The sequence below is a fragment of the Cebidichthys violaceus genome, unplaced genomic scaffold (assembly GCF_023349555.1).
Source record: "Cebidichthys violaceus isolate CVI_PGR_0920_01 unplaced genomic scaffold, fCebVio1.0.p SCAF_4, whole genome shotgun sequence".
NCBI classification, from domain to species: Eukaryota; Metazoa; Chordata; class Actinopteri; order Perciformes; family Stichaeidae; genus Cebidichthys; species Cebidichthys violaceus.
Genome location: NW_027176594.1, coordinates 18,825,464 through 18,853,205, shown reverse-complemented (window position 1 = coordinate 18,853,205; position 27,742 = coordinate 18,825,464). Strand labels below are relative to the sequence as shown.

Sequence of the window (27,742 nt, the reverse complement as noted above, 5' to 3'; positions counted from 1 at the left end):
CGTTTATTTTGTCAAACTACCAGTGAAATACAGTTAATTGACAATACACTGCTATATATGTCCGTTGTCGTGTGTGAGCACGTTAAATACATTTTAAAAAAAACAGAATTGTTGACAGTCCCAGAGACAGTTAAATACATAATCCCACCTTTAGCACCAGGAAGAGATTTAAACTGTTGTTAAATCAACGAGAATCACGTGACGTTTTCCTGCGCTTTATCTTCTTCTTCGTTGGTGTTTTACGGCAGTCAGTTTCTGTTATATTGCGTTGTTGCCACCTTGTGGATGTAGACTATTACTGCGCCGTCTTCATACTAGATCCCTTTTTCCTTCGCTGTATTTCTCAGCCACGGTGCTTTACTGTCACCCACAGGCGGCTCTCAGAACAATACAACTCAAAATCATGACCATGTTTGTTTTTTTCCACAGTTCATCTGTTTAAATTAAGAGTTTTGCATACTTTTTTGTAGTAATACGTTTGTTTAAGTGCATGTAGTACAATGTATGCACTTTACCTCCAGTTTACGCTACTTTATTATTATATTACACTGCATTTCAGAGTAAAGTGTTGTACTGTTTACTCGTATATGTATTTTACAGCTACCTTTACGAATTACTTTACAGAATATATTTTTTTTGGTAGAAAATATGAATAATCACATCATTAAATATGAGTTCCACTTTTCAAATTAAAACTGTTTGCATATTCAGATATCTGGATTTTTCAATGAGGGAAAGGTAGATGTAAGAATTGTTAACAAGGTAAGTGAAGTGATATCTCTTGGGAAAATCATAACAAACATATTATCATCCCAAGCAAAGTATGTATTTATGTCTGCAGGGGTCTTTCGATAACATTTTGAACGTAGGACTTTTGCTTGTATTGTTATTCTTCGTATTTTTATTATTTCATACAAACCTGACACAAAATAAGTAATTTCCTTGTGTAAAATATATTATGTAAATGAAGCCAATGTTTATCCACGCATATTTGCTTGTATTTCAAAGTCTCGTGATAACATTGGTTAGGCGTGCGAATGACGCAGTTTGGTGGCAGAGGAGGGAGGGAGCAGAGCAGTAGTGAAGGAAAAGAGGAAAAGAGGAGGAAGCAGCAGCAAGGATGGCGGAGTCACACCTCTGAAGGTAAAACAGTGATATTATTATCACATTAACAGTGGACGGTTTACCCCCATAGCGACGTTACGCACCTCTCCAGAGACAACACACTCGTCAGCCTCTTGTTACGGCGGGTGTCACGTTTCATTGTCATGTTGCGGTGGTGAGTACGAACGCACTCTTTTGTTCAGCTTCGGAATGGCCGCTGTTTTTCACAGTGTTTTCTTTTTTTCCTCGGCTAATATTCAACACGGGAACGGGGCTTGTGTATTGTGTTACAGTTAGTTCGCACCTTGTGTGCCTGACGTGGCCGTTAAGCTGGGATATTAAAACGCATTCACCGGCTCTGTTCTCTCTGGGTGTCTGCTGCCCGGTTGCGTTCAGCTGGCTGCAGCAGAGATCTCCCCTCTCGGTCCAACTCACGGCGGACAGCCGCTCTGCTCGGGCCTTCACACAGTTAGCTCTGTGCTAACCACAGTTAGCTCTGCTCAAAGCTAACCGCTGGTAAATATGGCAGGGAAGGTCTCGAGACCATTAGCAGTGTTTACTACGAGTAACAATAACCGGTTGTTTTATTGTGTCATGTTAGCCGTTGCTGTTCCTCATTTGAATTGTTCTATCGCTGGTTAAAACGCTGTTAGCTTGCGGGCTAACTTGCTCGCTAGCTGACGATAGCAGGTTAGCCGTCTGCCATCACTGACGTTTTGCTTCGCTGTTGACGTTTAGCTAAGCTGCTTTTATTTCCTGCCTTGTTGTCAGTTGTTTCACTAGGCTTAGCCAGTGTGCTTTCTCCCTTTTTGTTGAAGATTGGTCGCTTGAGATGTGTATTGTAACATTACATTTGTTCTCCGAGTCACTTCCAAGGCTATTTTAGCTAACATTAGACATTTTCAGCCTACGTGAGTTTGCTAACGACCATTAGTTAGCGTTAGCTAACGTTGGTGTTGTAAGGTTGTATTCTCTGACAGGCTTACTTACAGTGGTGCATTTCTTATTGAATCCATTGTAATGGACAAACAGAAGCAGGAGAGCAGACATTTATGCTTAGGCCCACATGCACTAGCATTGTCAGATGAGCCACAACATCTTTAATGGAAACTTCATCAGTTTTTATGTGGGTTGCAAGTGCCACGAGTAGCACTTTATGGTTGTGTTAGTGTTGACGATGGACGTGCATTAGCTTTTCTCCGAAGCTGTATGAGTTGAACCTCATATTCGTATCTAATAAATGATTAGTAATAACTTAATAGAACTCTCTAAATGTGTGCAAGTTTGGCCCTAGCTCTTGTCTGTTTAATTTACATTGTCCAATGGTTTATGTGTTGTTTTGCAGAAACCTCTGCATGCATTTTAAAGATGCAACTAAGAGTATGCCTGCTTTAGTTTGGCAGATGTTAGGTTCAGTAGTAAAAATTGACTTGCAATGATGTTGCTCAATTATTTTGAATGTTTTGTCTGCTCTTGTTTGGTATCGTCTTAGGTTCAAGCAGAAAGTAGTAGAGATATTTTTTTAAATAAAGAAATAAATCTACACAGATAATGCTTACATGCAGCTTGTTATAAACAATACGATGTACCAAGGCAGGGACTTGGAAAGTACAACCGTAAAAGGAAGTTGTTTGCAGTTTGGTTTAGAGAGCTCCAGCAGTTGGACTGGCCTGGTTATTCTCATTGTATGTTAATAATCATGTTGTACACATTACAGTCAGTGGTTCATGTTAACCTTCTTATTTATGATGGTGTGAAAGAGCAGCGGACAGCCTTTTTATTTACAGAACACACTTGTCAGGCAGTCTGTCATGTTAGGGGTGCTGCTGTTGACCCAACATTTCTTTTACCCAAAAGGTCACATGACCTGTTGTTGCGGGGACTTCATGCTTTGAAGGCCACTTCTAAAGATTACTCTCAGCAGTCCTAACCTTTTCACTTAGCTGTGATCCTGAGCCAAACCTGCCTCTCTTTCTGCCACAGCTTAGCTTGCACTAGTGCAGGGAAGCTTTAAACAGCCACAGAGACTAAACAATGCCATTCTGGCTCAGATTGTCACGTAAAGATCCAAAGAGTTTTGTCTGGATGTCTTTGAGACATAAATATTTAGTGTGATTGTTGTGTTACAGGCTTTACATGGGATGCCTAAACAGCTAAATGCATGTTAAGGTGGGGCTGTAGGCTAACGGTAATGTCAACACCCGCTGGGCCATGTTTGTTTAGTAGGGGTAAGTTTGTGTGAGGTAATGCGCAGTACATTCAACAGATTTGCTTGGACTGGCCCTTTTGTGGTACTGACAACCCACCAAACCTGTTGAAGTGTGTTTTTCTCTTTTTCATGAACAAGGAAGAATATTATCAGAGTATTAGGGCTCCTTCTGTTTTTCTACATAATGCAGCTTACATTGCACCCTTAGCCCACAACAGGCCCAAGTTGAAATGAGTTCAAGTGATTGTTTATTCAAATATATTTGTAATATTTCGTAGGAGGAAAGTCGGTGTGAATTTGTTGTGGCAGAAAAGCTCTTCTTTTTTTTTTTTCAGACTTTTTTTTTTTTTCTCCAGCATGAAATCATTTTCAACTCAAAGCAGTTTGTCAGAGTTGTGGTTCACCTGCAGAATGCTGCTGAAATAGACAAAAACAAGGAACTTGGTGTGTCTCTGCACGCATCACTTACAGCTGCACTATGTCAGTCTTAAGTATTTGAAGCTGCTTGAAGCTGTTTGATTTCCCACACTCGTTGTCTTTGCTGTGCAGGACCGTTTTTTTTTAAACAAAGTGAAGTGGGGAATTTTTGAATGCTGCCTATCAGATCGGAAAAGAATTCGGCTTAACGTAGCCAAAACTATTCCATCAAAACATGTTTGGAGCGTTTCCGATTCAGCAGACTACGTTTTAAATTCTTTCTTTTTAGGGTTGCAATGCTATACTGGGATCACAGTAAAAACTATTTGATGGTTAGCATATCCAGAGCATTTGTTTCTCTATGGTTTTGAACATAAGTGAGTGTTTGTTATTTAAAAAAAAATCCAGATAGGAGCAGTCAAGCTGCTCTGTCGCACACCTACAGTATGTTAATAATCATAGTTTCATTTAGTTATTCAAGTTAATCTATCATGCTACTGTTGCTAACATTTCAGGATCATTGCAACTGATCATAATAACAACAATCATCATTGATAGTGTGAACCTCTACTTTGATGGCAAGAAGTCACTTTATTCACCAAATATTTTCAACAGTGTCAAATCTATGCAATTTCTGCCAAAATGTTAAAGACACAGGTGGATGTATTTAAGACAATATGCATTACATTCTAGCAAAACAATCAAACATTTGCATAGTGCTTTGAATCACATTGTCATTTTAAATTATATAAATTAATCACAAATTTCTTCTATTTCCTAGTTGGGCAGAGTATGACAAAAATAAAATGATATATTTTGGATATACACAGGACTTATTATTGTGTATTAATATTGCCAGTGTTTATATGAGGGTATCTGATGCAGTATAGGCAGCTGATTTTGCATTTTTTCTCTCTATTTCCTCTTCATTTTCTAACAGTGGAAGCTTTTTTCGATCTGTGTTCCCTACAAGCAGACCCTGTTTACTGTAAACTGTGGTGAGCAGTGTCTTTCAGTTAGAATCATAATACGTTTTGGATGCATGAGGACAGAAAATCAAGAAGAACGTTCCTTCTTGTTCCCTTTGGAACTGATCTGTTTATTTCTCTCTGGAAATTGGCAGAAAATGATAAAGGGTGAAGGAACAAGTTATCAATAGTCTGAAGTTATAGAAACGGTGACAAATCCGTAGACCAGAAACAGACCTCAACTGTTGAAATTCAAAATGCTGAGGATGTTTGTTAAAGGTGAAAATGTAAACGCAAACTAAATGTATTTTTCTTTTCCCCAACAGCAAATCTTCGAGGGATTTAAAAAAAACCGTGACGCCCTTTGCACCCTGAAATAACTTGTATCCGAAGGTCCTGGGATCGTATGCAGTTCAAACACTAAAGCATGTGGCCCATGGGTGCCACAGTCCAGCTACTTCAAAGGATTTTTTTCTCCCATGGCATTTTAACAAAGGAACAAAGTATCTAAAGTATCTATAAAAAAAAAACGTTGGATCACAAGGCTTTTATTTCCAGGATAATCATAAAAGTGTGGGCCTGTACGGGGATGTTTTCTTTAAAAACCTCCTTGGCTGACTGTGTCCCCCTTTTTCCTGAATAAGTAACCTGACAAGAGAGACTCCCATGAGCAACTCTGCAGGAGGCTCGATAACGTCGACATGAGTAGTACTTTAGGCAAAGAAAAAGATTCGAAAGAAAAGGACCCCAAAGGTGGTCCAGCGGGGAAAGAAAGGGAAAAGGAGGCCAGGGCTCTAGCCGGCTTAGCTAAGGATGGTGGCAAAGAAACGAAGACCAAAGGGAAAGATGCCAAAGAAGGAAAGAAGGACACCAGCAGCTCAACACCGGGTGTGGCCTTCTCTGTCGATAACACGATAAAGCGGCCGAACCCGGCGGCAGGTACGCGCAAGAAGTCCAGCAACGCCGAGGTGATCAAAGAGCTCAACAAGTGCCGGGAGGAGAACTCAATGAGACTGGACCTTTCTAAACGGTCCATTCACATCTTGCCCACCTCCATCAAGGAGCTGACGCAGCTGGCCGAACTCTACTTATACAGCAACAAGCTGCAGAGCCTGCCGGCCGAGGTGGGTTGCCTATCAGGCCTGGTCACTTTGGCCCTGAGCGAGAACTCCCTGACCAGTTTGCCCGACTCCCTGGACTCTCTTAAGAAGCTTCGAATGCTCGACCTCCGGCACAACAAGCTGAGAGAGATACCGGCTGTCGTGTACCGGCTGACGTCTCTCACCACGCTGTACCTGCGCTTCAACCGCATCACGACGGTGGAGAAGGACATCCGGAACCTCTCCAAGCTCACTATGCTCAGCATCCGCGAGAACAAGATTAAGCAGCTGCCCGCGGAGATAGGTGAGCAGAACCTCTGCATTGAGACCCGTTTGGTGTTAACCAGTGGCGGAACGTAACCAAGTAAATCTACTCGAGTACTTGGAGTACAACCGTGAGGCTACTTTCTATTCCACTACGTTTCAGCGGGGAAATGTTGTACTTTTTACTTCACTGCATTTATTTATGAGTAGATGCAATATAACGCAATGTTTTACAGTAAATGAAACCACCAGTCTAAAAAAAATCAATCAAATGAATTCTATTGCAGCCAGCTACAGCGTTAAAATGCATCTTACATATTACTGCCTCAGTAATATGAATAATATAATATTGAGTTGCCTACCTTTACTTTAAGTAGGCAACTCAATATTATATTATTCATATTATATGAATAATATAATATTGAGTTGCCTACTTTTACTTTAAGTAGGCCTGCATTTTGTTGATTATATACTTTCGTTCAAGTAAGATTTAGAATGCAGGACTTTTACCTTTCTTTTTTTTTTTTTTGATTCTGGTATTAGTACTTTTACTTAAGTAAAAGATAGTAGTACTTCTTCTGCCCCAGGTATTAATCGATGACACTGGCTCAGTCGGCCTGCACTTAAATCATCAGTTAGTCCGACAGCTTCTCTCATTCGTCTTTTTAAAATAATCAGCTGTAGACGGCTTCATTTTTGCAACACGGTAACGGTTAAATGGAAGTTGTTTTTTTTGTAGTGTTCCGCCACCCCGTGCTCATGCATCACACTTTTTTTTTGCACCGCTACGTTCGTGCCGTTTAATTAGTCTCAAGTTGAGCACATAAAAAGCAGGCAGTGAGCACAGAGCGAGTGGAAAAGCATCGTCCCGAGGAAGAAATGCGGCGCCGCGGCTGTGACGACCCGGCTTGCTGCTCAACGCTCGCTGATCAACTTGACTGTTGAGACGGTGGAGGTGGAATAGATGGTGGCACGTGTCTCTACTCGGCGACGCCAATGTTGATCACTGAAAGCTTTGCACCAGTGCCTTTGTGATTTCGTAAAGAGGGAATAAGAGATGAAGGAATGCATGTCTTCAGTACAGCAGAGGGTGGGTGACTGAAAGAGCTTCAATCTTGAATTGGCTAAATATCTGAATTTGGTTTGCGTCTTTCTGCAGGGGAGCTATGCAACCTCATCACTCTGGATGTTGCCCATAACCAGCTGGAACACCTACCGAAGGAGATTGGGAATTGCACACAGATAACCAACCTGGACTTGCAGCACAATGAGCTCTTGGACCTCCCAGAGACTATAGGTAATTTACTTGTACTTTAGGACTCAAAAGCAAACTTCTTGTGTTGTTAAGGTAAAATAAAAAATACAACTATAAATAATTTTTTTTTTTTTTTTTTTTTTGTCATTTTAGGCAACCTGGCAAGCATAAATCGCTTAGGTCTGCGATACAATAGATTGTCAGCCATCCCCAGATCATTAGCCAAATGTCGAGAACTGGAGGAGCTAAACCTTGAAAACAACAACATCTCGGTGTTGCCAGAGGTAAGTGGAAACACTTAGAATATACATTTAAAATACAATTGCTGTATGATGACAAATTATATGTATATATATTAAATAATAATAATCATCACTTGCCGTCTTATTCTCTATTATGCTAACATCAGCTGTTTCCTGCAATGCTCTTGAAAGTACAAAGGCCGTTGTGCATTTGGCTCTCAATGGTTAGTCTGGAAGCTAAAAATCAATATCAATCTACAAGTTGATTTACCCTTTGCTGTGCTTGACCAGGGCCTACTGTCTAGTTTGGTCAACCTGACTAGTCTAACACTGGCGAGGAACTGCTTCCAGTCGTACCCCGTGGGCGGACCGTCCCAGTTCTCAACCATCTATTCCCTCAACATGGAGCACAACCGCATCAACAAGATCCCCTTCGGCATCTTCTCCAGGGCCAAAGTGTTAAGCAAGCTTAACATGAAGGTACATATACATGTATGCGTGTCTGTCTGTGAAAATAGTGAGATAAATCCCTGTCAGCCGATTCTAAAATTTCTAAACAAAGTAGAAACAATCATGAATTTTCACCAATCATTATTCATTTATTTATATTCTTGTTTCATATCTTGCTGTGACATGTAAACAAAAAAAATGCCTTTGTGAACATGTGAGATTGAACTAGACCTTCTTGTCATACCTACGCTATCTTGTGTCAGGAACAATAATTATGCACGTGTGAAATATAATTTTAAATCTTAACAACTCTATACATAGTGAGGAATGTAAATGTGAGGCGTTACATCCGTCCATCCTCCCGTAGCCGTGCCTACGGTGTATAGATACTGAATTGTAAGTCGCTTTGGATAAAAGCGTCTGCTAAATGACTGTAATGTAATGTGTTCAATGCCAGTTGTGCCACTTAAATTCTAGAGTGGATCTACGTAGAAAAAAAACGACGCCTATTTGCTCATATTTATCTCAACCGTTATCTCAAGGCGGACTCTGTTGAAGTTTGTATTGGCATTAAGACAGACATGCATTTCTAGAGCCAGGTAAAAGAGCTGTCGTGGTGCACGGGTCTACTCAGCCTCTTGAACGCCACTATCCTTGTGTTGACTCTGACTCTGCTATTAAGGGTATGTATGCTCTTTGTCTTCTTCAGGACAACCAGCTAACATCTCTGCCGTTAGACTTTGGCACATGGACCAGCATGGTGGAGCTTAACCTGGCAACCAATCAGCTGACAAAGATCCCCGAGGACGTCTGTGGTTTAGTCTCTCTGGAGGTGAGTCTTTTATTCCCACGTAGCAGAAATATGGCCTGCAAATGCAGAACCCCCTGAGTTTATTGAAGAAGTAGAAAGTCTCGTTTGTTTTTTTTATTGCTGTGTCATGATGCCAGACTGTTTCTATTTGTGAGAAACTGTCACTGTCTTCACAGGTGTTGGTACTGTCCAATAACCTCCTGAAGAAGTTACCACACGGTATTGGAAATTTGAGAAAGCTACGGGAGCTCGACTTGGAGGAAAACAAATTGGAATGTCTACCGAATGAAATTGCTTATTTGAAAGATTTACAGGTGAGTTTTCCAGAAATGCGTTTTGTCTCCTTCACACTTAGACCAGAGATCACAGAAGGTTGTCGTCTTTCTTCTCCATCCGTTGTAACGGGAAAGGCTCATCTTCAGTTCACGCCTGATGAGGCCTGTAAGTGGATTTGGCTGCGGTGGCGATGCACGTCTCTAATGTTGCCGTAAATAAAGATGGATTTTTGCTTTTAATGTAACTTGTTAGACAATCATCCACAGTTGTTCTCTGAGAGGACAATGGTGGATAAGACTGGGTGATAAATGGCTTGATTGTAATTAAACGATACGGTTGGTAAATACTGTTCTCATTTCAACCAACCTTTAGAGCACATTATGAGCCGTGTTCTTCCTCTTTCATTAGAAATTGGTGTTGACAAATAATCAGCTGACCACGTTACCCAGAGGCATCGGCCACCTCACCAACCTGACTCATCTTGGTTTGGGGGAGAACCTGCTGCAACACCTCCCGGAGGAGATCGGTAAGTACTTCCCTCAAGCCTGCAGCCACGTAGGTCAGTAGCGTGCTCAGTTACTGTGTTCAGGTTTCTTCACTACTCAAAGGACGGTGTCCTTCAGTGATGGCGGGGAACCAGAGCTGATCCTCTCTGGGCTGTTTGACTAAAACCACAATCTTCAATCAAAACGGACGCCAAATTAAACACACCGTTAAACTAAATGAAAGTAAAACAATAGTAAAGACAAACGACTCAGTATTCTGTGGGGACGATGTGTGACTTGTACATCTAATTGGTCTTTTAGGAAGGGGCACAAGTTGGCTAACCTCTAATATGTACCATAATCTGTTTTTATTTGTGTTATCAAAAATATTTGAAGAGTTAGTGCCACTTTTTAACAATTTTTTATTTTATTTTTTTTACAAATTAGTTGTCTCTTTTTGAATTCAAAGTGTACCATTTGTTTCCTTGATAAAAAGCTGAACTTAAGCGTTAGGATTTAAGAGCTTAGCGGTGCGCCCCACCTCTGACCCTTCCTCTGAGTGATCGGCACGGCTGCACTGCTGAGGTTAAGAGTTAAGTCACAGATTAAGGAAGAAGAAGCTGATGCTGGATGTATTTTTAGAGGCTTCAGACTGGACCCAGAATGGAATTATACCTGTCTTAAGGTTAGAACCAACAATGTAATGTGTATAAAAAAAAAAAATATGACGACGAGCATCAAAAGCTTCATTCGAAAACCTCAATAAGTAGCTTTGAAAGACATTTGATAAAGCTCTTATACATGAAGTCTGTCTGTGATCCACTGCAGGCAGATTCCCCTCGCTCGCTTCGGTGGGCGGGGAAATAAAAACGATGAATTAATAGATTCAAACTTTATTGATTTCTTGGAGCCGACACGACGGCTATTTTGGTTCAGTAGATGTCTGCTGTCAGTCAGCCTGTTGAAAGGCAGGCAGGCAGGATGCATTATGGGAGACCGAGTCCGTCCGGATTGGACGACGGGACGCTACGTCTCGCTCTCGTTTTAATTTCCAGCTTCCATTCACCGTAACAATGAAATTATTGCATCAAGAGTGGCGACAAGCATATTATCGGGCTTTAGTCAACCAAAAAAAAAAAAAAAAACTGGAGCAGTACCAACCAGTCGACCGATCCTAATGTGTAGGAGGCTTCTTACTTCAGGCCCCGGTTCCTTGCTTGACGGCTGCAGTGCACTAACAGTAACCGACGTCTGTCCTCAGGTACACTGGAGAACCTGGAGGAACTGTACCTCAACGACAATCCCAACCTGCACAGCCTACCGTTCGAGCTGGCCCTCTGCAGCAAGCTGTCCATCATGAGCATCGAGAACTGTCCCCTCAGCCACCTGCCGCCCCAGATCGTCGCGGGAGGCCCCTCCTTCATCATCCAGTTCCTCAAGATGCAGGGACCGTACCGTGCCATGGTCTGAGCCGAGAGCAGCTCGGTCCCAGTCCTGCTCGACTCCAAACCCCCTCCGCTTGCTCCGAACCCTCTCGCCTGCCCCGCCCCCATTACGTGTATCACACACTGTAAAGAAAACAGACTCGCCACAATCAGTGTCGGGGGCAAATACGAGGAGGAGGAGGAGGAGGAGGAGGAGGAGGAGGAAATGTTTCTTTCGCCATCCTTGGATAGAAAGGAGGCGGATCGTTGGAGCTTTGACTTCTGTGTTACTCCAGAGTTTATCACGGTCATTTTAGGACCCCAGCCACCCCCCCCCCCCCCCCTCCTACTCATGTTTCATTCTGAATCATACAAGAGAGAAAAAAAGAAATATTTCCATCTCTTTGCCAAAACTGAAGATATATAAAGTTCTATATATTGAGTAACTGTGAGCTAAGTGGCAAGTCTTTTAACCATATAAACCGTACTCCCATTGCCAATATATTTACAGTAATTAAAAGCATCTATTATGTGAGCAAGGATACAATTGTATGCAAAAACAAACAAAAACAAGTCTTTGGAACTTCACATTTACTGCTGCTGCCGTAATTTTAACTTTTGTCATCTTGTTGTTTTTTTCTTTTGATATTCACTTCTTTGAACATCACCTTTGCTCAAGATAACTTGTGTTCACTGCTTGTTGACCACAGAGAACAAAGGTCTAATGATGGCTTGTTTATACTTTCTTTTTTTTACCTTTTTATGTTTAAATACTGTGCCTATGTTTAGAGTGATCCAGTGGCTCATTTCTAAACACAATTGTCCATGAGAATACAAAGATATAAATTATTTCAAAAATTCTTTTTTTTTTTTTTTTTTTTTTATATTACTGCTGTTTTTACTTAAGTTTTTCTTATTTGTAGTGTTCCTTTTTGCCGTTGCGTTAATCTGTTGAAACAAGCGATATCAGTTGTAAAATAAGATCGTTTTAACAAATAGCAGCAGTAGTTGTTAAACAGTGAGCTAGTAATGTATACATATGAGAAATGCCAATCACACATGATTTATAAAAAAAAAAAAAAGCAAGTTGGACTTTTCTCCAAAACGGGAGGTGCAGTGCCCCCCCCCCCCCCCCCCCCCTCCCCTATATTTCTTTTGTGTGACAAAAAAGGTATTGAAAACAGTCAAACCTGCACCGGTGATGGGATAAATGAGATGTTTTTATATATGTACACAAATCCTGGTGGTTGCCTTGAGTGCAATCTCCGTTCTGTTTACTGGTTTGATATTCTCCTCAGTGTTGGGCTGCAGAGCTGTCACTCAATGGATCATTGACCAACATATCAAGCATTTTTAAAAAAAGACGTAATCTGGAGCAGGTGGTGAGTGTATCGGAGCTTGGAGTCAGGTTTGGTAATAAATCATTGACAGGTCACACTTCCGCTTTTTTGGTTTAATATCCTTATTTTTTTTTGTTTCCTAAGAATCTTAATTACACGATGGAAAATGTTCCCTTTATTTAGATTCATACTTTTTTTAAATATATATCTCTATAGATCTTCATTTGTCCCACACTGTCCCAGCAATGCTGCTGCTCTTATGCACTTTTTAAAAAAACACACACATTGGCATCCTCTAGAAGAACACACAGTAGCCTCTCATTGGTTCTTTTGAAATGGGGGCGTTTTGTTTCAGTAAGTATTTTATCAGTTAAACAAACCGTTTATCATGTAAATTTGAATAAATTGAATCTAAATGTTCAGTTCAGCGGGCTCAGAATATGCTTGTTCCTTCCTTTGGATCTTAGCGGAGCGTGCTCTCTAGAACTGTGTGGATATGACACCATGTCCTGCTTTTCTTCTTCAAGTGAAACGGCTTCTTGCAGTTCAGATCAGCGCTGTTCATTTGAAATCAATTTACATTAAGTGTTTTCTCTTTTTTTTTCTAAATGATGAAATGTGTATTCAGTTAGTATTATTTCAAGTGACTGTACATTAAAAATCCCCACAAAATGTAATCAAACCAAACTTTTTTTTTTTTCTTCTTTTTTTAAATGTGTTGCATCCCAGCTCTATATTCAATCATGATTCTCTTTTGTATTGAAACGTGTGGGTCTACTTATTTTGTTTTGCAGCAGCTTGGTGTGTTTTAGTGGGCTGTGGTTCCACAGCTTACCTCGGGGTGGAGAGGGAGGGAGGGAGGGAGGGGGGGGGTGTACGCTGCTTCTGATTTACCAGCAGAACCTGTTGCTGCTTTTCGTGGACTGAAACATATGCTGTACAAGAGGGGGGGGGGGGATGATCCACTCCCAACACTGATGCGGACTTCACTCGGAAAAAGCAGACGAGGGACAAATCCACTGACCTTTAGGACGTGGCGTCAGGCCTGGTGGTTTTCTCACAGATCAAATCGTTTGGACACGACGATGAGACGACACAACACGGTGCATATATGAGCTTAACGCAGTTACAGTACAAGACTGTCGGAAAAAAAAAGACAAAAAAAAAAGAATTGTAAAAAGGGCTTTCTGTGTTCACGCTCAACAAACACACCGGAGGCATTGCATTCCTGGGTTTTCTATAAAAGCTTTGGAAGTTTCTTCTTTTTTTTTGTTGTTGTTGTATTTACTTTTAGCTGTAAACAATTGTGTGAAAAATGCCTTCAACGAGTACTCAAAAGTGAGACGTGCATTAGGTATGCGGCGACAGCGCTGTGACCCATTTCTACATTTGGTCTCTGTTTTTAATTTTTAATTTTTTTTTTCCATGTGCCATTTTTTTGCAAGATTGAGAATGCCAATGTATAAAGACGCAGAGGATGATGGGAGGTGGGGCAGAAAACTTGGACCGGGGCTCATCGACCAGAGAGCATTTATCACATCCTGGAATGTAGTTTCAATGCGCTGTGGAGGAGAAGGTCACCGGCTGACGAGGTCAGCCAAACGGTGCGACTTGTTGGATCAAAAAAGGATGACGACGTATTGCATACCGGTGCATCCAAAAAATAATTTGGAGTATAATTGGTGTTTATTTTTATATCGTCTGTGGTTTTAGGCAGCAGAGAGCATCGCAGAATCGACGTCATTTCGCTCCGTTTTGCTTTTTATTCTGGATCATAACAACCTGTCTTTTTCTTGCCTGGTTATTTTGTACAGGAAACAAGCATGTTGAACACATATTAGACATGATTTGTCTGGGTCACAATTGGGCGGGGTTTTTTTTGGGGGGGTTTTTTTGCATAGAGGACTTGGATTTAGTGGCTATTTGGTGTATCTGCAAATGCTCCCTTTTTGTATATTGCAAAGAGTATCGAAGCATTGTGTGGCAATGCTTATCCTACTTAATCTACATTGACAAGCAGCCTTAATGATCTTTTTTTATGTGTTTGTTTGGCTATTCCTTGTGTCTATGGCCACTGACTGTACTTGATGACAAGCAACCGGTCGTTACAATGTAAATTTGGGTCTAGTTTCTTTCTGTCTTATTTTTCCTTTTACTCTGTACAGTGATCTGACGTTACGGTAAACTCAGTATTACAACATCTGTAATGTGATGAGAGTTTTACATAAAGACAGTGCAATGGAAGATAATGCCATTTTGCTACGCATTAGCTTGCGTCTCACTTTGTCTTTGGCATTAAAGGGGAATTCCACCAAAACTGACTTTGCATTTTTATTCTGCGACGGCAGAGCTTCTTTTTTTTCCAGTAGAAAGGACCACGTTTTTTTCTTCATGTGTTTCAAAAGTAATATCAGGTTTTGAGTAATAATATTACAAGATCAGAGGCAGTACAATGATGTGACATCAACTTTAATAATCTGTAGAATCTGCAGTGTTCAGAAACACACTTTTTTAAGATAGTTCAGGTCGATGTTGTAGGAACACACGTTCGTCTTCAGAGCACATCACGACATCAATCTCCACTTTTTCGTAATTTGGATCAAATCACTTTTGGTGGAAAGGCCCTTTTAATGTGTAGCTGCCAGCTCCCCCCGCCCGCTATAGTATCTCCATACATTTACTTGACTGCCTTATGCGCACCAAGCAAAACCTTTATGACGGATAATCACTTTCCTCCTTTTCTTTCTTCAATGTCAGTAAAGGGGTCTGGGTCCACGGATTGAGCAGAAGTGTTTGGGTCAGTTGTCTCCTGACTGGACGAGCAGATGCAGACACGACTACCTCTATGTGAGTCTTCATCGCTAACCACAGCGACCGAGATCCGGTCTGAGGCGTTTCGACCCGTGTACATACAAAGCTGTGCGTCGGCAACAGGAACTTGGATTCGGACTAACAATTCAACCCCGGTTTTGTTTTTTTACTAAGCATCCTTCTGTTGTTTTATTTTGGTTACATGCCTTTACTAAGTATTATTTGGCAAATGAAAAGAGGAAACGGTTTGTGTGCTTGGTTGTAAATGACGAAACTTAATGCCGCCCCCATTGTAAGACAGTTACCCTGAAACCGACTAGCTGCAGAGTGCTACTTTGCAAATGAGTGAAAATGACCATGTGTGGTGATGTTCTGTATGTACATACATCTTTTTAACTGTAATAAACCGATACATATTTACAAATTTATGATGTGTTGCTCTCCTGTGTTTCAGTTTCACTAAAAATGCTTTGTAGTTTTAAAACACAAAGGTTCACAATTACCAATACTATTTTGAGAGATTTAAAATAAGTTAAGTTGATATTCAATGAATAAGTTCTTTTTTTTTTAAACCAAGATTTTATTAATTATGAATTTGTCCTTTGTATTTGTCTTTGTTTCCTTTTGAGGAAGTATTGCTGACAGAGTGAAGACAATATCATCACAGCTTTTTGTCCAAATATTCAAAGCTACAGTGAAATTCAGGGTTCGCGAAATCACCTGTAAAAAAAAGTAGTTATGTTAAAATAGACCCTGAGCGCTCTGACCTCACATTCTTCATCCTCTACAAATTGTCAGACCACTTTAAACATACATGTTCTCCACGGCGTCATCCTCCTGGAACTGGAAAGCTCTTGCAGGAGACGACAGGTGTCACTGTATCCTTGCGCTTCGTCTGCGCCCGCATGTATCAACACGCGCCACGACAAAACAGCTGTTTACCCAACAGCAGTCAGTGAGTCTGTCCAGTGGCGATGTTATTTTACCAGCACGGAAAGGTGATCAGGCTGATATGAGCACTGAGCGCTTTGAATTGTCACTCACAGTGTAAAAGCCTCTCTCACATTCACCAGATACTTTGTCATCATTGGGCAACCGCCTATCAGATAATCCATACAGGTAGATATATTTTTTTTTTTAAGAATGAATTTCTGTCAGTTACAAATTTGAAAGGCCAGATCAATGGGGGAGAACGGGGTCGGTTGTGATCATTCGGTTTCTGCAGGAACAGCTGTGAGTGATGTTGCTCAGGTGTCATGCTCACTCAGCCAATGGGAGGCCACACTCACACTACAAAGAAATGACATTACAAGCATGAAAAAATGGAGGTAATGTTTGATTTAAAAAAACATGATTATAAGAGTCATTGTATATAGTATGTAAAAACATAAATCATAGGATATTATTACTGTTATTATTACAGTATAGTTTGTCAAAAAAGTCATAGTCAATATATGTAGAAAAAAGTTTAAAAAAAGTCATGTCGTGAAAATCATTAAAAAGTCATATAATATAATAGTATATCAAAAAAGTCCTGAAAAAAATCATTGTATAGTATGTTGAAAAAAGTCATAAAAAGTCATAGCACAAAATGTAAAAATATAGTCAGTAAAAGTCATAGTATATTAAATCAAAAACAAAAAAAAATCACATGGAAATGTGTCAAATAAAGTCATAAAAACAGAGAATTTTTTTTTGAAAAGTCATAGTATAGTATGTCAAAAAAAACATAAGTCATACTATAATATGTCCCAAAAGAACATAAAAAAGTCAGTATAATGTGTCAAAAAAGTCATAAAAGACTAATAATATAGTATGTCAAAAAAATCAAACTGTAATATGTCAAAAAAAAAATCATTACAAATCATAGTATAGTATGTTGAAAAAGGTCATATTAGTATAGTATGTCAAACAATTTATAAAAAAGTCATAGTATTGTATGTTGAAAAAAACTTTAAAAAGTCATAGTATAGTATGTTGAAAAAAGTCATAAAAGAGTCATACTCTACGGGTAGATGGGGAAACCTCTCTGCTGTTAATGCACAAGAAAACAGGAAGAAGGAAATGGTTTCCATTAGCCGCCGCCGCCCCCCCCACCTCTCTCCCATCACTCCCTTTCTGCAGAAGCAGAAAACCCAAGGCCCATTACGTGGGCCACAACCCCGGGTTCATTCGTAGTGCTCTACCACACGGATCTGGTTCCTTTCATTAATTATTAAGACATCACTTTTTTTTCATTCAATGATATGTTTTTTTAGGGCATTACATTTGGTACGACATACTATACCATGATATTTTTTATGCTATGGATTGCTTAACTAAATATCAATGTTTGATTATCCTCCTGCTTTTCTTCAACGTCATAGTCACACTTAAGTGGTGTGTTACTTTTTCCAGTTTGTTAAAAACCTTCCTCACTTAGTTTCTTTGCACGGTTCACCAATGTTTTTCCACTGCCAGGTGACAGTATAGTATGTCGAAAAAAAATCCTAAAGAAGTCATAGTATAGTATGTCAAAAAAAAATCCTAAAAAAGTCATAGTATAGTATGTCAAAAAAAAATCCTAAAAAAGTCATAGTATAGTATGTCAAAAAAAGTAATAAAAAGGTCATAGTATTGCAAGTTGGAAAAAATACAGCAAAAGTAAAAAGATAGTAAAAAAAGAAAAAAAAGATTTAAAAAAGTCATAACATATTATGTCAAAACATTCACAGTATAGTATGTCGGAAAAAAGTTTAGTATTTAGAAAAAGTCACAAAAAAACTCAAGTGTAGTATCTTGAAAAAAGTCACAAAAGTACATGTTTAAAAAGTCATAAAAAGTCATAAAAAATCATAGTATAGTCTGTTGAAGAAAGTCATAGTATAGTATATCGAAAAAAATCCCTAAAAAAGTCATATTATTGTAAGTTGAAATAAGTCAGGAAAAGTCATAGTATTCATAATGCCATTATGAAAGTTACAGAATAGTATGTCAAGTAGTGTAGTAGGTCAGAAAATTCATAAAAAAAGGCATCGTATAGTATATGTTGAAAAAAAGAAAAGGTTTTTCTACTTTAATTCCAAACATTCAGTCTAGCATTACGAAAAAAGTCATTAAAAGTCATAGTAGAGGTTGTGAAAAAAAGTTTAAACTCATAGTAAAGTTTGTCTGAAAAAGTCATTAAAAAAACCATCGTATTGCATTTTTTTAAAAGTCATGAAAAATGTTGCGTGTGCCATAAACAGTTCATAAGACAAGTCACAGCATAATATGCTATAAAAAGTCTAATAATATGGTATGTCCCAAAAAAATGTGTGTATGCCCCGTCTCCGTGGCCGTAGGGCCCTCCCTCCCGGTTTCCCTCCGGAGAAGTTCTGCCCTGCTCCCGGGCCGTCTGCCGGGGGGGTTCCCTTCTCTGCCTCGGCTTTGCTCCCAGACCACCCGCCCCGGGTCTCATGCTCCGCCCCCGTCCAGCCGCCGGGGCCTTCGGCCTGTGGTCCTCTGCTCTGTCCATGTCCAGCCCTCCATTTTTATTAGTTTCCTGGGCACTTGATCCTGAGTAACAGGTTTGGACCCAAACGCAGATAAGGATGAGGAGGCAACTCAAAAGATATAATGCCCATAAATCAGAGGGCCTCTGGCTACAGAGCCAGACTGTGAGTATAGTGTGTCAGAAAAACATCACGATATAGTGTGTTTAAAAAAAACATGAAAATTGAAAATTGAAAAAGCGTTCCTTAAAAAGTGTCATAAAGAATGTTCTTACGGTGCCACAACCAACATTCATTACAAATGCCTGCAGTAGAGACTATCAAATCACCTTTTGAAATTTTGAAAATGTATAATGTTGGACCATGACGAAAATGTGTGTAAGAGTGGCAGGATTTCAACGGCACTAAATTGATTTAACGCCATTAAAGTGCACTTTAATCCAGTGGACACAACACTAAGTCGTGTACACCATGTCCAGGACAGAGATGATGTCAAGGAGCGTCCACCACAGCCTCCCACACAGTTTACTCAGGAATGTCCTTCTCCGAGTAGCCCTCCCTGAGTGATTTTAAATTTACCAAAGAAGACCACAAACAGTGCATTGAATTGTGTGACTGAGAGTCAGAGCTTTTGTGGTAAGAAGGGGCTCCAGTTCCAGGAAGACTCTGGGAGTTTGGAAAATGATAAATCCCCTGATGGATGAAATCTGAAGAAATGTTGTTCTCTTTTTCTCGATTTGCGGAAATGATGCAAATCAGTGGACTCCATTCATAAATGTGACGGGAATAACTCATTTGTTTCGTATTTGCATGTTCTCTACTTTTTACAGTGTTGTGTGAGTATTTGCGATTGTAATATCAAAGCAACTTTGGTATCGAGCTAAAACTAAAATTGCTTTCTATCATGGCGGACACTGATGTTAGTTGGGATAAAACAGAACCTGTTCATGAGTTAAAGGAACAGTACGTCGGGATAAGTGGCATCTAGTGGTGAGGTTGCAGATTGCATACAAGTCAATACCCCGCCTCTTACCGCCGGTACCTGCATTTCATGATAAAATAGCATACGAAAATTGTATAAAAAAAATAAAATAAAATAATAACAATAAACTTGTTTTTTAGAGTAAACTTAGGTGAGCTGTTCCATGTCCGCTTCCATCACCAACATCCTTCAGCCTGTAGGACATGACAGCTGACAGCTAAATGTCATCCAGTGAAACAGCACTGGGCAAATGACATGAGGTGTCAGATAATGTTAAATATTTGCCTTGTCAAAACAGTCTCTGATTGTTACACTGAGTAAAACAAACAAACTTTAGAAACTTTAAATGTTTGCTTTAGAAATGTATTTAAAATGATGAAATCTATATTGTAAACACAAATGCTACAGTTGAACCCGGCTCCTCTTGCTCTGTTCAAACACAATGCGGTGGAAAAAAAAGGTGAATAAATAAATAAAGTTTAGACAAAGAAATAAAGGGCCTCTCTTTATATCCACGTGGTGTGGCTCTGGCTGCTGCTTAGCAACGGAGTATAGCACCTGCACTGCAAAAAATATCTGTCCCAACAGGTCCTTTATGGTTTACTCTTTAAACTGTTGTCTAAGTCTTTGAATTTTTGTGTTTTATTGTTTTCAGCTCAGTTTCAAAGATAATAATAGTTTAAGAAACGAATCAAGAAGATGCTGACATCTCAGCGTAAACAAAAGACTGGATCCAGCACATTTTGGCTGTTTGTCAACAACCACACTTTTTTATGGAAAGTGGAATTCAAGGCGAGAGTGTTAATTATCAATCATTATCATAAATACACCTCTCTCTACGAAAATAAAACCCTGCATGTCTCCTGTCTCTTTTAAAGATGAAAGATGCACTTTTCTTTAATCATTTATTTGAATTCTACTGCACTGAAACTTTGTTTTGTTTATGTTTATGTATTTTATTCTACTGGGATTTTATTTCTGTTTGGTCTCTATTATTTTTTACCTCATATAAATAAACTTGTCTTGATCATGTACATAGTTGTCCTTTTATTATGTATTTACTTAGTCTATAGGCATTACGACAGAAGTGGGGGGGTGTGGGGGACACAATAACAGAAACACTCTAATGCAGAACACTTTAACAAAAAATACTAAAACTTCAGAGTTGATCACTCACCTGAGTACTTATGATGTCAGTGGCACGTGGTGGCATGTGTACCTGTTCATTTGTTCAACACCTGTACCCGTATGTAGCCTATATGTCCACGTGTAACACTTTTTTTTTTCTTCTTCTTCCCTGCAGGTGATGATTCATTTTTAATGGCGTTTTCTTCCTGCAATTCCTTCACTACTTTACAAGCGTATTGGTGTTTGGTGTTGTTAGACCCACATGTCTGTCCATGTTGACAGTCTGTGAACGGAACACTTTTTGCAGCGTGCGGGCTATAAAGAGAGGGAGTGGCGCACTGGTTAACACTGAGAAGAGAGGACCCGCACACAGACGAGCAGCACGGCGGCGCCCGGGATAACATGATTAGCGCTCTATTAGGTCCGCGACTGAGCACCACTAGATGCAGCACAGGGACCATTGTGTCGGGGGAGAGAGGAGACACGGAGGGAAGACTTCACGCTTGATCCGCCTCATGGATCGTATTTGCTTCCTATTGATCTGTTTAAAGAAGTTACCCGCTGACAGCTTTTTTCATGCCCGTGCGCCTCTGGCACCAGAGAGGTTGTGCCACCGCTTTCTGGCTCAGGTAATATCATTTCGCACTTTAAATGTCATTTAAAAAAAAAAAAAAAAAAAAAAAAATGCAATTCAGGGAAAAGAGCCGATATACTGCTTGAGATAATCATAGTTGTAATAATGTAAAGTATGTCATAATTGATTTAAAAGTGTAAATAGCGCTGAAGCTATCTGATTTTTCCTCTTGTTGCCTCATATTTTCAGATGAATTGACAGCCTTATAAATGATACGAGCTTCCCCTCAAGGAGGTTGTACACGATGAAAGAGAAAAATCCGGGAAAGCCTCAGAGGAGTGATTCAGTTCCTTCCCTTCACAGCCCTGCTGTGAGTTACTAGCTCTGTCCTTGCTGGTGATGATATTTGTTAACCTTAGGGGAACTCACATAGGAAGTGGGCCAATCTACTCCAATGGGGTTTGACAACGAGACCAATCAGACTCTTCCAGACGTGGCCCCTTACAGCCTCCGGATCTCACTGCCGCTCACTGTTCTGGTGGGAATCATGATCTCGCTGACGGTGTTTGGCAACGTGCTGGTGGTCATAGCTGTGTTTACAAGCCGGGCCCTGAGGGCCCCGCAGAACTTATTCTTGGTGTCTTTGGCGTCGGCAGACATTTTGGTTGCTACCCTCGTGATGCCGTTTTCCTTGGCCAATGAGCTCATGGGATACTGGTACTTTGGCGAGGTGTGGTGTGAGATATACCTGGCACTTGATGTTCTTTTCTGCACCGCCTCCATCGCCCACCTCTGTGCCATCAGCTTAGACCGCTACTGGTCCATCACGCAGGCCATTGAGTACAACCTGAAGAGGACGCCGCGACGCATCAAGTGCATCATCTTCATCGTGTGGGTCATTGCGGCGGTTATCTCCTTCCCGCCTCTCATCACCATGGAGAAAGAAAACAGCGAGGAGGAGCCCGTGTGTAAGATCAATAACGACAAGTGGTACGTCATCTCCTCCTGCATCGGCTCCTTCTTCCTCCCCTGTGTCATCATGGTCCTGGTTTACGTGCGGATCTACCAGATCGCCAAGAAGAGGACGCGGGCGCCGCCGGGAGACAGGAAGCGGAAGGAGATGCCGAAGACGGCGACTGTTGCTGCCGCCAACCAGAAGGAGAACGGCGTGGGCGCAGGTGACACCGAGGAGCGCCTCTGCCACGAGAAGCTGAACGGCGAGCAGGGCATCGAGCTGAAGGAGGGAGTGGGAGGAGAAGGAGGAGCCGACGAGGAGAAGGGCGAGGTCAACGGGGTGGACCTTGAAGAGTCATCCTCCTCTGACCACAAGGTGAACAATCCCTGCTCGATCAAAAAGAAAGTGGCCAAGGGGAAAACCAAACTGAGCCAAGTCATACCGGGGGATGATGGCGTCCAAAAGAGGACATCGAGCACCAAGGGCAGCCGCTGGAAGGGTCGACAGAACCGGGAGAAACGCTTCACCTTCGTCCTGGCCGTGGTCATCGGCGTGTTTGTCATCTGCTGGTTTCCCTTTTTCTTCACATACATGCTGATGACGCTGTGCGAGTCCTGCCTGGTGCCCGACACCCTGTTCAAGTTCTTCTTCTGGTTTGGCTATTGCAACAGTGCGCTGAACCCCATCATTTACACGATCTTCAACAATGACTTCAGGCGGTCGTTCAAGAAGATACTGTGCAAGAGGGACTCTAGAAGATATGTATGATGGACTCTTATCTTTTATGTACATACTTTTTTTTTTTTACTATATTGTACATCAAATATAAAACACATTGACCATTGCGCATGGGTCAGTGGCTTGTACGCTCTCGGTGTAACTGCTTGAAAAAGTTTTCCCAGGATGAGCTTTACGTGCAGCATCTTTTCAAAACATCCACCACCACCTCCAGAGAGTCTATAACGGAACACCCCAGTGAAACCATGTTTTTATCTTAAAATTGTACTATTATTTTTTTATAAATGAAACAAACATTGAAGTCATGCTATAGGTGTTGTACTTAAAGACAGTATGTTGTGCAAATTGACCTGTCTGAATATTCGTCTATTACTTTCGTTGTTATGGATACAGTATTGCCATTTTGTATAGTATGACGATAACAGATGGCGACGGGGGGGGGGGGGGGTTAGGGTGATGATGACGACTACGATGATCATCATGATAAAGATGACGATGGTGATGATGATGGTGAATATGATGAAGTGTGGGAAGAAGGCTGGCTCTTTAAAAGAATAAAATCAATTTCCTGAACTGGTCTCAAGGCTCTACAGCAATTTCAAGCATCAAGTTAGTGATGTAATCTCATTGTATGTTGGACTGCACACACACACACACACACACACACACACACACACACACACACACACACACACACACACACACACAGTCACAATGTAATGCATGTATATATATATATATATAACCCTTACCTTAAAATGTAATGGTTTACGTTATGGGGACGTGCATTATGCTTCCACAAGGAAGATGAGTCCCCACAATGTGACTGTGTAAACAGACTTACTAAGTCCCTACAATACAGGTACAACTCAGCCACACACACACACACACACACACACACACACACAAAATAAAGGCGAAGCTATGCGGAAAGGCAGCAGTAGAATCTGTTGTAGAAAACATTTGAGTCTGAATTTGCATTCAGAACATGAGCTGGTGTTAAAGAGAGACTTCCCAAAATGCAAAGCTGCTGTGATCCCTGTGAAGGTTTGAAAACGTTTGGACCCATGAGGTCTCTTGTGCAGTGAATGGTCGGTTGAATCTGACCTTTGCAAGAGATTAACAAGGAGCTCAGTTCTTACCGTAATGGGCCCCGAATGGAATATGTACAAATGTTCTTTGGTTCTCAGTTTAATGATGGAGGTCTTCATTCTGAGACGTCAGATTCCCAAAAATTGAATTACATGTTATATCTTTTTGAACGTTACAAGTGAGTGTTTGCTAAGGCTCTCAGAGGCCGTTTCTAAATCAATTGTGAATGATAAATACAGTTGCAATGGGAAGTGGAGAAGTAACGGTTCATTTGCTGCTTTGTGTTACCATGGTATGCATCGTTAAGAAGACACGGCCTGTCAAACCAGAACCTGATTGACTGCTCTCTCGCTCTCTCTCTCTCTCTCTCTCTCTCTCTCTCTCTCTCTCTCTGCTCAAGTCTAAGAGAATGTGTGTGAATAAAACAAAAGGAGCGACTATCATTTGTGTGGCGAATACAGAAAATAGAGCTTCTCCCAGCGGAGGGAGTGTAAGTAAATGCATTCCTTTTGACAGTCAGGACGGCAGGTGAACAGCGCTTTCCTCAGAAAGCTAAATGGTTCTCCTGGGAGTCTCTCGCTCTCAGTACATCGTTCACTTCGTCCAACAGAGCCCGGTGCGTGCTCCTATTCAGTGTTTCCCAGCATGTTCGCAGCATGTGTAAATGTTTGAGTCTGTGAGAAAGAGGGAGTGTGTGAGAATGTGCAAGTGTGTGTTTGCACTGCATATAAACAGACAGGGTGAGCTCCCACCGGACAGACAAGCTTGCGGTTGTGCCGATGCTCCACGTTCAGTGTTGTGGAAGATTTTGTGGGGGAAAAAAAAAATATTCTAGATTACTTACTCTAAACATTAGGAGATGACAGAGCAGCCTAATGCCCCCCCCCCCCCCCCCCCTCCTTTTTTTCCCTTCTCTTGTGTGCAAAAGTTCGTATCTTCTGGCAACAAGTTAATTATCTTGTGCTCACGACATTTAACTTTAATTAATTTATTTATATGTATAGTTGAGTGTTAGTTCATGAGCTAATTTTAATCGGCAGTCCCTGGGCTGGTTATTACAAATTATTATTATTACTATTCTTTTGCATTATCAACTGACTCAGTGTGGGAGGTTCAATATGTAAAACCTTAAAGACGAGACAAGCGTCTACAAATTGTTTACAACTGCAAAAACTATCATAATTAAATTAATTGTACTTTTGTACTTTCATAATTATCTTGTGGCACAAGATAGAAAAAAAAATATCGCCTCTCAGTCGTCAAACATCATTCAGAAAAGAGCAAATTCATTTAGAAGTAAAAGCCTTTCAGCGTTTTTCACACTTGCACTTTTTATTCCAATTAAATTAGATTCTGGTTCATTTTCTGCCTTTGTGCGATTTGTTTGGGCAAGTTTTGAAATAGCACTCGGATGCTGACCAGAACAACTGCATGGAGACCCTTGACTCTGGAGCGTCTGGTTTGTGGTGGGAATGCGATCCCACTCAACTACCAGGTGTACTCTGCAAGTTTGAGCTCAAATATTCCTGTAGCCAGGTGTGCTTTGCTTTCTGGAATGCAGTAGAGCGCTCACATTGTAGCAGTTTGTGTAGTAGAAGCAGCAGCTAGCCGGAGAATGAACCAAGGTCTCACCTGGACTTGCCTCAAAGTGCAGTCAGCATTCTGCTGGGATAGTTCTGTCCCAATAATTACCATGGAGTGAAAGCCAACTCCACTGTTATCCTTTAATGTTTTTCTCACAGAAATATGCACAAGACCTTCTTCCTGTATTTTCTTTCTTACTCCCGCCCCAAACACACCTGACCAATAAGTGGACTGAATACTCTCACATGCTTTTTCTCTGTGCAAAATGAAACCGCACCAAGGAGAAACACTTCCAAGTTTCAAGCGAAATGAAATCAAGACAGATGCGAGTTTAATGAAAATACAAATTAAATGGAGAAAGAATGGCAGAACAGCAAAAAGGTTGAGCAGAAAAAGTCAGGGGGAAAAAAAGTAAAAATAAAGACGAGACAAGCATCTACAAACACAATTAAATGAGTTGTACTTTTATAATTATCTTGTGGCATAAGATGGGAATAATATCACCGGGGCTCCATACAAGCCAGCTTAAATAGAGAGGAAAAGTGTCTGATTCAAATATGCCCCAGACCGTTTTCCCTGTATTTTCTTTCTTACTCCTGCCCAGACACATCTGATAAGTGGACTTTTTTTTTCTCTTTTTTTTTTTTTAAATCTTGAGGCTGATGCTGCAACACGATTTTAAAGAGTTTTGCGATAACAAATGTATTTTTCAAAAAAAATAACGTCGTTACAATGCCATAGAAAAATCCTGCTGGCTGCGACAGTGATGGCATTAACAGTCAGTCGGCACCAAATGAAGAGGAGGAGGAAAGAGCCTGGACAGATGAGCAGCAACGGGCAAGAGCAGGCTGCTGCTATGGACCACCCAGCAGGTGATGCATGTGGTGAATGTTAACAGAGCCCGCCATTCAGGAGGCTCAAACGTATCTCTTATTGGTGGTTCAGGGCGGTGTGTTTCGTTAATGCGTGGTTTGGCTTTATGAGTGTAGCATACGTGAACTTATTCCTGGTTATTGTGCTTTTGGCTTTGAGTGCTCCTGTACTGTAAATCTCGTTGAGGTACAGGTACATTGGGGATGAGACTGGTCCAGGCAACAAATTGCCTAGGCCGAATATTGTTCCCAGTTTGACTCTGGCTGCGGCATTGGGGATATGAGAGACTAAATATGGAAGCTGGTCTCTTGATTCGGCAAACTAAGACTGCTGAAGCCTCATTTTGAATGGCATTTCTGCACAGAACGAGGACTGTGGATTTTGTTCCCCATCGCTTACATTTCAATCGAGCTAAGAAGTGATCTCATCCAGGTCAGTGTGGACTGAACTAACAATTTCACGGAATGAAAAACCCTTTTCATGTACATATGGGCATGAGAGTATTGCTTTAAGGCAGACTTGAGGAACCAAACCTTTAAAAATGTGAAGCAGCACGGGGGGGGGGTGGGGGGGGGGTGCCAGTGGACTTGTGGTGAAAAATATGTTTGTCTCGTCTTTCCCTCTCTGTTTGCCTCGGCGTACCTCACACATCAGCCAAGCAGCAGTGATACCATTAGGCAGATGTGCTTGCTGACATGCAGCCTGAAGAATTCAGCTGTTGAAGTCAGCAGACTCCTCCCCCTCAACACACACACACACACACACACACACGCACACACACTTAGCCTCTGGGAATATAGGGGGGCATGGATCATCAGGTTAGAGTGCACATCCGTCTCCAGAAGGCTAATCACGGTGGCTAAGAGCAGCTACCATTCAAAGAGACAGGGACAAAATGTCAGCAGCCTGCAAAAATCATACAGGACAAACACATCATTTTTAGTTGGGGGGGGGGGTGGGCGTTGTGGGGAGATGAAGTTGCATGTGACTTGGCTGCCTCGCATTTGAGATGACAGTCTGTGTTTGCTTCTGTGCATGTGTGTGTGTGTGTGTGTGTGTGTGTGTGTGTGTAGATGTGGGAGGATGGGCGAGTCCGCTTTGTACACGTGTACTGTAGGTGTCCGGGGTGAAGAGGTCCTGATGACGATGAGTGTTGACTGAGGCACCCACATGCTACAACCTGTACA

General features: G+C 41.1%; 2 protein-coding genes across 3 annotated transcripts; both read left to right on the top strand.

Annotated features, from left to right (window-relative positions):
* The first annotated feature begins 1,058 nt into the window (after positions 1-1,058).
* shoc2 (SHOC2 leucine rich repeat scaffold protein) lies at positions 1,059-15,584 on the top strand. 2 transcript variants are annotated; one of them, XM_068726743.1, is made up of 9 exons: positions 1,059-1,143; positions 5,025-6,102; positions 7,222-7,359; positions 7,471-7,601; positions 7,851-8,039; positions 8,719-8,841; positions 8,997-9,134; positions 9,505-9,622; positions 10,843-15,584. In XM_068726743.1, exons 2-9 carry the CDS (start codon positions 5,400-5,402, stop codon positions 11,049-11,051), a joined length of 1,749 nt encoding a protein of 582 aa, XP_068582844.1. In that variant the 5' UTR covers positions 1,059-1,143; positions 5,025-5,399; the 3' UTR covers positions 11,052-15,584. The 2 variants fall into 2 exon arrangements, with proteins under 2 accessions (XP_068582844.1, XP_068582845.1); XM_068726744.1 differs by having other exon boundaries at positions 1,069-1,279.
* Positions 15,585-21,077: 5,493 nt separating this feature from the next.
* On the top strand, positions 21,078-23,561 carry adra2a (adrenoceptor alpha 2A). Its single transcript, XM_068727693.1, has 2 exons — positions 21,078-21,368; positions 21,563-23,561. Exon 2 carries the CDS (start codon positions 21,768-21,770, stop codon positions 23,034-23,036), a length of 1,269 nt encoding a protein of 422 aa, XP_068583794.1. The 5' UTR covers positions 21,078-21,368; positions 21,563-21,767; the 3' UTR covers positions 23,037-23,561.
* The last annotated feature ends 4,181 nt before the right edge of the window (positions 23,562-27,742 follow it).